Genomic DNA, 12154 nt, shown 5'->3' on the forward strand with positions numbered 1-12154 from the left:
TACTGAGATAGTTATCCCTAATTTATTCTAGGATTATAATTTTGCTGTAAATCCTCAAGGGGACACTGCTTTTCTACAGTAGGTATTCTAGCAAATTTCCAAGTGTACACAAGTTTATGGAAGCAACTTGCTCCTGCATTATTAATGTCTCCATTTCCCTACCTGTAAAAAGAAAAATATATTTCACTGCATATATTCTGTTCTAAATCTAACCCAAACACCCGGAATCATAGCCTGTGTCTTTCACCCTAGGACTGCTACTCAGTGATTCTCACATAAATTACTTGACTAGTTTTCAGAGAAGGACAGGATTAGAAAACATCCTTGTAGGTTTTAATGAGTAGGCACATAAATTGTTCTTTCATTGTATGCCATAAAAAAGAATAAAGAATACCTTTTTTCTGGATTCAGGCAGAACTCATAAGCTCAGAACTACTTATTCCTATCAAGACCTAGGCACTTCTGACGATGCACAAAAGCAGAGCTTTAGGTTACACAGGGAATTAGAAAAACGTTCAGGTAAACAAATTATTGATTTAGTTTCTGGTTTATGTGCCTATGTAAACACATAATTAGATCAGTGAAAAAAAATACTTCAAGAATAACTTCAAAATGGCATTTGTTCAGTATTTTCTCTGGAATTGCATTACTTTCTGAGTAAAATTTTCTGCAATTAAATTTAGTTTTCAGGGTAGGTCTTGCTTTAGAGAAACTGATAATTCATGTGTCATCCAGCATTTCTATCGTTGTGTTTAACTTGGCCTAGCCCAGATTTATCTTTTCGAACTGAATCCAGCCTTTTACTTGGCAAAACGCTTTCACTGCTTTATGGCTGCCAAGAGGCTTGCAAGATTTGCCCTTTGGATGGGCATTTCAACTGTGTTATTTCTGCACAGGGAAGTACTAGCAATAGGCTGACACTGCTGGTTACACTGTCAAGAGTTGTTAATGAAGTCCCTTCAATTCCCACAGGTGCTCTGATAGGACAGACCCAGCAGATATCACGATGTCCAAAAAAGATGACATTGTATCATAAAAAGCCTTCCCTGTTATTTGCTGACCTAAATGCAAATTATGTGCTAAAGAGTACTGACTGCAAAGGATTTCAGTCGCCTGGTGAACAGTAACTAATGTGAGCATGCAAGAGCTCTTGGCCCTACTTGACATTTGTGTCATATCTTACAGACAGCAGAGATAAACTAGTATCTTCTTCCACTGAGTGCACAGGATGCAAGTTACAATTACTACTTCAAATTTACAGTGATGTATGAAGATAAGTCAGAAATTAATAATGACCTCTCCTTTAAAGACCTTACATACCTGCAAACCAAACCATTAAACTACTAGCTGGTGAAAATGATGCCATCTCACTGCCCTGTATCCATAGATGTGATCTGGCTCCTGAAAACCCAAGAAGCATAGCAAAGGCTTTATGTGTGACACCAGTTGCTGTCTCCTGAGGTCTGTTTCCCCTACACAGTATGGCTGCAATCTGCATCTATCTAGTTTCCATGAAGTAGAGGTACACACGATAAAGGAGACAGCAGAGCTGTCTGTCCGCTTTCCTTCTCTTGCTAAGCTTTCTGTGGCATCCTTTTTACCACAATCTTCCAAAGTGACTGAACTTCCCTCAGGTACCTTCTGTAATTCCTGTTTCTTGATATTTATAAAGCCTTCAGTCACCACAGACATCGACTTTGACCCAAACATTGTGCAAAGGTGTAGCACAGGGCTGAGCTGCATACACCCTGCCTTTTAGCTGCTCATCCACATCATATAATCACCCAGTTCTTATCGGGCACTAACTTGCAGTCTGCTGACTAAGGGCAGGACCAGAATTTGTTTACATCTGCTATAGCCTGTTTCTTCTTTCATGTTCAAAGTGATACAAGTGACAAGGCTAGTAAGGAAGGCATCCACTTAGGGAACCAAATCCTGGATATGAAAAAATAATTGTGGATAATGATGTGAAAATTTAATTTCTTGGTGTTCACCTTGATGATGATTTTCACAGTCCCATTGTTTACTTACTTAAATAAACTATAACCAATAATGTAAAAAAATTACTTTCAGAAAAAATACAGGCAAGTACAGAATCTCACCAAAGAGTACATTAATCAAATTTGCATTAAGGTGGTACATCTACTACCTCTCAGATGCTTTGCTTCCAAAGTGAAAGCTAAAGAATGGAGGTACTTCTTTACTGTATATAAACATGGAGAGTGATCCAAAGGTTTTTCATGCTGAGTGGAACTCCCAAAAGCTTCAAGAAGAAATGCAAGGCAAAATGTGATCTGAAGTTTCCCCCTTCTAGAGATAACGCTGCGAACCAAGACCAGGTACCTAACATTCAGCTTTCCTACTCTGTAAGCTAAAACTTTAGGTATTAGGATACATAAAGCAGTCCTCATTACCTTGCTGTGATTTTCAAGCTGCCACATCTACTACTTCCCATAGAATGCAGAATAGCCTTCATCTGCTCAGTCAGGGGTACTGTATCCATCTGATCTGGAACCTGGGAGCTGCTTGTTTCAAGTTAACTCACGTGGTGTCAGGCACCTACTTCTTGAAGTAAATGCTATTTTGAGCATACCAGAAGGCAGAACCACAGACAGTTAGGAAATATTCAGATTCAACCCAGAAGTACCCAGGAGGCTTAAGCAAACACCGCATTGAGAGTTATTAAACATGATTTTTAATTCCAGCTTTGAACTTCACTGTTTGAAGCTTCTCCAAACCACTTTGAGCTAGTTCATGTATTAAAAACACTACATTTTTTTCAAGAAAGTTTACCAATTTGTAATTATTGATGACAATATGAAACACTGATAGGAATGCACGAATGAGTTGACCTTTGTGCACAGAGACCAATATTTCAGGATAATATGGTCTGTACATACTAAATTACAAGGCATGGTTTCCAAACTGTGATTATGTCTAGCTACTCTCCTCCTCTGACAATGTTAACTTGCAGTGAAAATACCCAAACCAACAAAACAAACAGAACACATTGCAGCTATGTCATTTAGCAGTCAGGTAGCAACATGAGACTGTATTCCAGACAGAGTAGTAGTATTACTTTCAGTTTATACATGCAAGGAATAAATAACATGCAAGGTCTAAAAAACTTAGACCTACTTTCCTCATGATTTTTTTTTTTAATTTAACACTGTTCATCAATATAAACTTAGCATGTAGTATCTTAAAATAATAAGGAGAAACTGAAAACTTTTAATGGAATTTATCATAGCAAATTCCTGGGAAACTTGGCAATTCCCAAGAAGAAACCTATGGGAAACTTAAGTAAAACAAGCTCTTTAGAGAGCTAAAACAAATTCAAATACTTCGTAAAAAACGGCTTGAGCAGAGTTTTCTATTCTATTAATATTTTTTATGCTAGATATGTACTGAATTAATCTGGTACACTTGAGCAGTTCAAGAGGACTTACAAGCATCAGTGTCCTTGTATTTTTCTGCCTATAATCCCACAGTCTCTCAAGGGAAAGCAGCAATTTTCAGAAGACAGAGCAATGCCACACAGCTCTATAAGTAATTTTCCCATAATTGTGTACATTGAGGCAGAAGAAATAACAAGGAAGTTGGCAGAGTCTCTATCCTAAAATATTCCCTAGTAGATAAGAGACACTCACAGTCCTTCTCTGCATTAATAGCCCAGATTAATAGCATCTAACGGAGGAGGAAAGAGCCACAAATGTTTGGGATAGGGCATGTGCAGCCCTATCCTCACCCTACAGGTTGGGAATAGGTGCTATTGTAGAAAATACTGAGACACATCTCTCCTTTCCTCTTCCCAGGCTGCCTAGAAATAGGCCTGAGGTAACCTCTAGAGTCAAACTAGGGCCAGTGTCTGGAAATTACAGTTCAATGTTTAAATTTAAGAGGAAGTAGAAATCCACAGTAATTGATCTGACCTCATTAGCATGTAAGATATCAGAATAAGCTTAGAATAACAAACATAGAAGTTGACAAAACAGGACAAAACACACCAGGGCTCAGAAAAAGAAGGTGTACCATTTTTAATTTGTCTTTTCATAGCTAGTAATAACACCAGGCTAACTCATTTACTAGAGCCTTGTATTTGAAGGACTGGTGCTTCTGTCTACTTAAGTGTCTAAATTGTATTCCAATACAATTCATTCTCTTCTAGCATACTATTACTTTACAATAAAGATGCTGTTTTGAAAAGTTTAGGCTTCTCCCCAGTTTCTCCCATCTTTTCAGGCTATGAAACCTACTGTTTCTACCAGGGCACTGCACAAGAAAAGAGGGAAAGAAAGAAAAGAAAAAAGAAACCAAATCAAATACAGTTCTATCCTGCTCACTATAAAGTTTGGGCCTCTACATTTCCCAAGTACATCTTCAAATGCCTTGTTTTCTTTAGAAACCAGCAAACTACAAGGTCCCACACAACTCCAACACAGAACACACCCTAGGACTTATCTTATCCATCAAGACTTTTTTTGTTAGTTGAACTCTGCAAGTGGGCCAGATCCCTCATTTACCTGATCCTCCTCCAGATGCAGGCATAAATGCTCATTAAGCTCACAGGTTAACTACAAGCCTTTTCTCTACCAGTGGAAGATAATGCAGAATTGGATGTTCATTTGGCCACATATTGCCTTATGAAGCAAAGAAAATTCTTAACAAATCTATTTTCTTAAAAAGAAAGGTTTTTGCTAAGAAAAGGGAACAGTAGTATATGTGAACTAATAGCATTTTTACATGAACTTTGATACACTGTATACTGAGAAATTCTCAGTTCGGCTGAGAAAAGATATGGATTATTCTGAGAAACATGGAACCAGTTAAATGGATAATGGAAAATTACTTGGAGGGACTATGCTATTAATATTGATCTCATTAACATTTCCACTCATGACCTTGATTCCAAAAGCAGCACAGTAACATAGCCATTAATGTGACCAAACAAGGTCTTGCATACAATTTCAGTAAACTATGATGAAGTAAGATCAAATCAAACTTAGAGACCTAGACAAGAACAACAAGAATAAAGAGGGAAATTAATATTTTATTGTATGACAGAAAACTTTATTTCAGGCATTGTATGGAAGAGTTAAGAGATGACATTATTGTATTCTAAAACTACATCAAAGAAGAGACTTCAATGGGTCTATTAGTATCAACACTGACAACTAACTCTATCCTGAGGAAGTCTCAGCCTTGTGAAAACTGAGAATTATTATTTTTTCACTTCAAGAAATTCTGCAGGCTGTATTAGTAGAAATGGCAGCATCTTTTCTTCATTTTTGATATTCACAAAAATCTATTGTGAATACAAAGAGGTAAGTTTTGATTAATAGTTAAGAAGTATGAAAACCACAAATTATATAAAGGAATTACAGCATGTAGGAGCATTGAACCTTTCCACACTTCCATATTCAACTGTGTAGACATGGTGACAAATGATTTGCTGGGAGTGTGTGCATGGCTGTCTTCTTGAAAGCCATTTTTGGCAAGTGGTGAGCTTCATGAAGTACAATTACTTTCATGCCTATGCCTTGATGTTTGTTTCCAACTTAAAGGTGTGTTTACGGAGAGCTCTCCTTAAATCCAGTATGTACATTTGTATAAATACTTACATACTGACATGGTATATCTGGATAAACCACTCCAGATAAACATATGCGAATCAACCAAAGTGTTTCTGTTTACTGTGAAAAGCCCACTCACATACTTGTACAAACCAACTTTGCTGCAGAAACCAGGCTTGATGCTCATTTTTAGGACGGATTTGGCTCAGCTGTATCCTCTTCACAGCAACCAAATGCTATGGCAGAACATCTTTGTCTCTGCCCGTCCCTGGGGCGCCGCCCCGCCGCAGGCCGGACGCGCACACGGGGCACACTGGCCAAGGTGCCAGCATGATCCCCTGCCAGAGCAGGCCCGCTCGGGCTGGCTGCCTCCGGCCCCGGCTCCCGCGGCTCCTCCAGCAGAGGCAGGAGCCCCCGGGCTGGCATTGCTCCTGCCCCAGCAGCGCGGCTGTTCCCCCGCTTCACCCCGACACAAACCGGTCTCCTCCACGCACACCCTTTGTAATGCCCCTGCGCCTCCATGCCCCGGTGGTGGATCCTCCCTCTCGACTTTGCTCTGGCAGTCCCAAAGCTCCTGGTAAGGCGGAGGGCGAGCGCCGCATGTCGCAGAGCCGCGCAGACCCTCCGCTTCGCTCCGGGCCGGAGCGGCCCGAGGCCGCGCCGCCGCTGGAGGGCAGAGCGCGGAGGGGCGGCGAGCGAGGGGCGGGCACTGCCGGGCCGCGTCCCCGGCGTGTGAGCATGCCGCGCCGGGAGGAGGAGGAATTCCTCGGCCGGGCCGGGGGAGGTTCGCACTGGAGTTAGCGCCGGGCAGGGAGGAAGAGCGAGCGCTGCCGGAAGCGGCGGAGCGGCGGCGGCGCTTGGAGCCCGCGGTGCCCCGCGGGCAGCAATGTAGCTGGGTGACAGCGGCCGGAGCGCGCCGCCTCCGCTGCCAGCGGGCCGGTGCGGAGGGTCGGAAGCCTCTCCGGAGAGGCGGCAGCCGCGCCTCGTCTTGCCGCTCCCCCGCTTTCCCCTCTGCCCTCGGCTCCGTCTCTCGGCGCGGCCCTCCCTCCGTTCCTCCCTCCCTCCCTCCGCCGCCGGCCGGGGGGCTGCGGACGCCAGCGCTGCCATGGGGCTGCCCACGCTGGAGTTCAGTGACTCCTACTTGGACAGCCCGGATTTCAGGGAGCGCCTCAAGTGTCACGAGATCGAGCTGGAGAGGACGAACAAGTTCATCAAGGAGCTGATTAAGGACGGAAGCCTCCTCATCGGGGCCCTGCGAAGTGAGTCGGGTGGTGGGACCGGCGGTGGCTGGCAGGAGAAGGGGCTTCTTTTGTTTGAATGGGCGCCGGGCGCGGGCTCCCCTGCCGGCAGCCGCCGAAAGGCGCCTCCTAAACTTTCTCTGCCTTGCTCCCTCCCTTTCTCGCTCCCCGCCGCCGTGCCTCGCCTCGCCCGCGGCGGGGCCGGGTGGGTGTCCCGGGGGAGCGGGGGCGGCGCGGGCCCTGCCCCGGCCCGGGGGCCCGGCCGCGCCCTCCCCGCCGGCGGCCGCGGGCAGAGCGTGGGCGCCGCCGCCGCCGGGGCGCGGACCGGCCAGGTGGTCCCGCCCGGGGATGCGGGCAGAGCCCGGGTCGGGGCTGGGGCGGAAAGTCGCAGTGTAGGTCGCTGTACGCTACGGACAAGGCGTGGAGTGTTGCGGCGGGGTCTCTTTTTGGCACGCTGGTTGCTAGTTGCGTGTCTTCAGATAACGAAGATGTTTGTAATAAGTGGGCAAAGCGACATAATGAAGCGGATTTATAGGGAGAGTTTATATCTTTCCCCCATACTGTTGCGTCTTCTTGTGGTAGATTAACTTTTATGTATTTTGGAAGTTCTGAGAGCAGAGGTAAACACGAACAGTGTAGCGCTTTTAAAGGTGAGTGGAGCAGTGACAGCTTTCTGGGGCATGAAAACAGCAGTCATGCCCTGGAGATCATAAAGTGAAAGCTAGGAATTGCCCAGGAGCGTGACTAGACTCGGTTTGTCCTCCCGTCCTGTAAACCTTGCTACCTACTTCTTATCTTTACTTCTTTGACTTTGGATCTCTCACCTGTTGCCCAAAGTTTTCATTCACAGAGAGCAGAGAAGTAACTTATAGCATCTCTTTGTACAACATGAGATAATCAAAGGAAAGAATCGCTTTAACCCTTAAAAATATCTGCCACATTGACGTTGTATGCCAATTTTTGTAGGGTTAGGGGTAGCAGTACTGCTTGTGATGTGGACAGGGAACAGGTGAGCTCTGAGCTCTGCAGTTCTTAAGAACTGTTTCTGACCTGAAGTGTAAACCCAAAGTTTGTGTCCTTACCTAGGAGGTAAAAATTGTGAGGATTTTATTTGCCCAACAGTAGAGTTGAACTGTACTTGTTCAGGCATCAACAGTATATTTACACCATTGCATTTACATAAAGCAGCTGTTGCCTTTTTGAGCGTTTTTTTCATATAAATGCATCTATTTCTAGACACATCTAAGTTTTAGTGAGTAGCTGGTTACAAGTCTAACATATTATATGAATTTATATTAAATTTAATAAATTCTTGAACCCATGCCCACAGGATGTGAGATGATCAATTATACAGAAATAGTGCTTGTGTGTGTGTATATATATGTGTGTGTATGTGTGTGTATATCAGTCTGTCTGTATCTCTGAAAACTCATTGGTACAGTTTTCTTTATAGGCAAAAAAGTTTATTTGTACTTTCTTTATAGGCAAAAAAGTTTATTTGTACTTTAAACCTGGTTGCTGAAAAGCTTTCTCCGTGTAACAGAAAATCTGAGCTTGTTCTAAGTAGTAAAAACTTACTCTTACAAACCTGTGATAGATGAGGATACCACATGAGTACTTTTTTAACCTGGACTAGCACTGAGAGCTGACTGCTTTTAGGTCCAGATCAAATATGAACAAACACAACTTTCTTCTTAGGCTGTCTGAAGACAAGCTGAGAGGTTGAGGCTCTTAAGCCTGGAGAAGAGAAGGCTCTGGGAAAACCTTCCTTCAGCTCTCCAGTAACTAAAGAGAGGCATACAAGAGCTGGAGAGGGACTTTTTTACAAGGATATGCAGTGAATAGACCAAGGGGTAATGCAGTGGGTAGGTTTAGATTGGATATTAGGGAGAAATTCTTCACTGTGAGGTTAATGAGACTCTGTAACAGGTTGCCCAGAGAAACTGTGGATGTCCCCTTTGTGGAAAAGTTCAAGGCCAGGTTGGGTGGGCCTTGAGCAACCTGGTCTAGTGGGAGGTGTCCCTGCCCATGGGAGGGGGTTTGGAACTTGATGATCTTTAAGTCTCTTCCACCACAAGCCATTTTATGATGGTCAAAGACAGATTGCAGTAGAACAAATATTGTATTTGAGAAGTAATTTGAACCCTGATTCTGAAGTGAGTAATCCCATTAGTTTTGGGGAGAACACTTATGAGTCCTTGCAGGATTTAGAACAATATTTCTATCTCAAGTAATGACTACTTAATTTGTAAGTTCTCATGATTTTTCCAAACTTTTAGTTCAAATGTTATTGTATTTGACACAATGCTTATTGTATCCTATATACCAATCTAGAATGTTGTGTCTTTTAGCCTTAGACAAATGAAATTTGTTTTGGTATAGTAAGAAATCTTTGTCCTCTTGTTCATTTCAATCCTTTGATTTTATGACTGTGTCACTCTTCTATAGAATATTGACTTAATTTCTGTGTTAGGGCAGCTGAGAAAATGTCTGGGTTTTTTCTCAGCAATTTAGAAATCCTAGGCTTATACTCTTAAAGACTCTGTTGTAGGTGCTGCAAGGACAGTGTACCTGTTACAGCAAGTAGCACTATTGTATATTTCTAGAGCACAGAAATTTGACTTGTTTAAGCAAATTAGTGGCTCCTACTCAACTTTAAAATCAGTAAAGTGTAAAATACTTCTACATGCCTTCTATTTTTTTCAAATTTCTTAAAATGTGTTTGAAAATCAAATTGTGAAGTAGTTGAGTTCATTGATAACTCTGTTATTTGATTTTTGAGTATTTAATAACCTTAAAGCCTAGAAACAAAACAGGCATTATTTACCAAGTTTTTCTCTAGGTGATCTAGGATTTTTATTTACACATCATTTTGTAGGAACCATTCTGATGGGGTAAAGAAAACTGGACTGTGCTGTAGAGCTTCAATGGAAATGAGTTTTGGAACATGTCACCCTGACCATGCTTAGAGAAGAGACAGTGAAACTGACTCAATCCAGTTAGAGAACACAATATTATTTTAAAGGTTGCTAAATGTAAGTTTTATTATATGAAATGACAGCATTTTTCAGGTAAAATTAAACTTCTGTATTACAAATGTTACAAAACTTTAATATTTTCACGATCAAGTATTCAAGTTACTGTAACAATGCAATGTTTATAAATACCTGGCAGATTCCACATAAATTGAAGATAGAACAAATACGCTCAATGTAGTATACAACTATTTTGCACTTGGTCCCAGAATGAGTTTTTATTTCAATGTGGTTTTGCTATGTTAATTCCGGAGAGTGCTGCTTTCCACGGCATGCAGAGCCATAATACTGTGTTCCAGGAAGCAGCAGTTGACTATTGTGAATACAGTAGGAACTGATAAAGCTAGAATTAATATAAAATCCTCAGCACTGTTTCGTTGTCTTTCTAAATAAGCAGGATTTTGTGACTAGCCCAGAACAACACAAATTATATGTTTCAGTTTAGCTAGGTTAGTATCCTATCTGTATAGCCATTGTGCATGCTTCAGCCTTGTCCTACAATTAGTATTTAGTAGTAGTATTAAGACTACACTTCCTTTTTCAAATCAGCTGAGGTACTAAACGCATTACTATCTCTTGAAAGATTTAGTTTATGCATATAAGATATAATGCCTGTTATATGAAAAAATTATCTTTTGACAGAGCTTTAGCCCTGTGTATAGGCACATTTAAGTAGAAGTGTATAGTTTTTTAGTGCACCCAGAAGAGGTTTATTGTTGTTAACTTAGGAATTGAGAGGGTAAAAAACTTTATAGAACAAATTCTTTCCTGTTACAACTTCTTGATATTAGGTAACTGTTGAGTTCATAATTTCTCCAGCCGCCTAATTTAATAGATCTTTCAGGTGCATGTTGATAGTGCATATCCCTAAATGCTTCACATTGTGAGGTCCAGCTGTAGAATGACTCCTAGGGCAGAATTGATATTTTTCCTTCTTGTTCATTCTAGGTTGTTTTCAGTGAAAACATCAAGTCTGTTTTTCCCTGTACTTTTTGCCAGTCATGTACTTTGAAATTTTTTGTAGCTATCTTCTGAAAAAGCAACCTATTCTAGGGTGTTGTCCTATAGATTATATAGGAAATTCCATTATAGATTTACTTGTATGGTTTTAATTTCCGTAATAGGCCTACTGACTTGCCAAAGTTAATGAATTTTGTATTTAACAATCCAGAAAAGTGACATTCATCTTGTACAGGTGATCTTGCGGCTCAGTGTGTGCAGAAGCCTTCTGTTTCTCCCTCTGATTTTTGAGGCTCTCTTCATCTTAAGTCCTGTCAGATTCACATATTTGAAGATGAGAGCTGACTAAGTTTTGGGTTAAGGGGTTGAAAGTTCAGTATGTTTACAGCTATTTTAAGTAATACTATGCTTTTTCAAGTATCTTAGTATGATGCAAATAGTAATGCAGAGATGTGATGTTATATATACATGTAATATAAACAAGATTTAGGAGATATCTTTAGAATTTCGTAATTTAGTAGCAGTCATTAGTTTTATTTTATTACTTGACACAAGGAGAAACAGACACAAGGTGGAAATACTGTCTGGTGCAAGGGGATGTTATTTACCAGGGTTTTATTGAAATTTCATCCATAAAAAGACTCTTAAGTTGTTTGGCATATTTCATGGTTTTCAGGGATGATTCACTTCTCTACTAAACCTAATAAAAAAAATACAGTGATGAACCTGTTTATATTTAGGGACATTTTGGGGATTAGCTCCCTGGAAAAAAAAAAAGGACACAATTGCAGCATAAGAATTTATGATCTTTTTATCTCTTTGGGGATTCATTTTTTCATTAAAAAAACAAAACCTTTGTATCTTTCCAGAGAGATGCATTTTCCCAGATATATTTGCCTCACATATTTTCATAAGATCATGTCTTTGCGATGTCTTTTCCAGATTCTAAGTAAAGCAAGAGTGAGTTCATTGAATACTGACTGCTGAAGTTTGATAGCAGTTATTCTCCCTTAATTATGTAGCTGTAACTTACCTTTCTTAGTCCCTAAGTGCATTATTCCCAATTTAAAAAAAAATTTTCCTCTTAGTATGGCCATACATAAAGATGTGATGCTAACTAAACTAGACCATATGATCTGTGTTGTTCTGGGATATTCCAGAGTCACACTTAATTAGTAAGTAAGCATTCACGACAGTCAGCAGCAGCTTCATGGAGCACACGTGGTCATCATGCCTACTTCAGCCCTGTCTTACAACTAGCATTTACAGGGAGAGACTACATGTTCTTTTTTCCCACTAAAAGGAAATTGAAACTTACTCAATGCCATTGGGTTTTGCTTTTGAAGTT

The 12154-nt window shown here is 41.1% G+C and overlaps 1 protein-coding gene across 2 annotated transcripts in view; it reads left to right on the top strand.

The window, feature by feature from the left end:
- The first annotated feature begins 6678 nt into the window (after positions 1–6678).
- ARHGAP42 (Rho GTPase activating protein 42) overlaps positions 6679–12154 on the top strand; it is a 142308-nt gene continuing 136832 nt past the window's right edge. For both annotated transcript variants that reach the window (XM_053935227.1, XM_053935228.1), the window contains exon 1: positions 6679–6832. In XM_053935227.1, coding sequence (XP_053791202.1) covers positions 6679–6832 — 154 coding nt within the window. The remainder of the gene's footprint in view (positions 6833–12154) is intronic.

The sequence above is a fragment of the Vidua chalybeata genome, chromosome 2 (genome assembly GCF_026979565.1).
Source record: "Vidua chalybeata isolate OUT-0048 chromosome 2, bVidCha1 merged haplotype, whole genome shotgun sequence".
Lineage (NCBI taxonomy): Eukaryota > Metazoa > Chordata > Aves > Passeriformes > Viduidae > Vidua > Vidua chalybeata.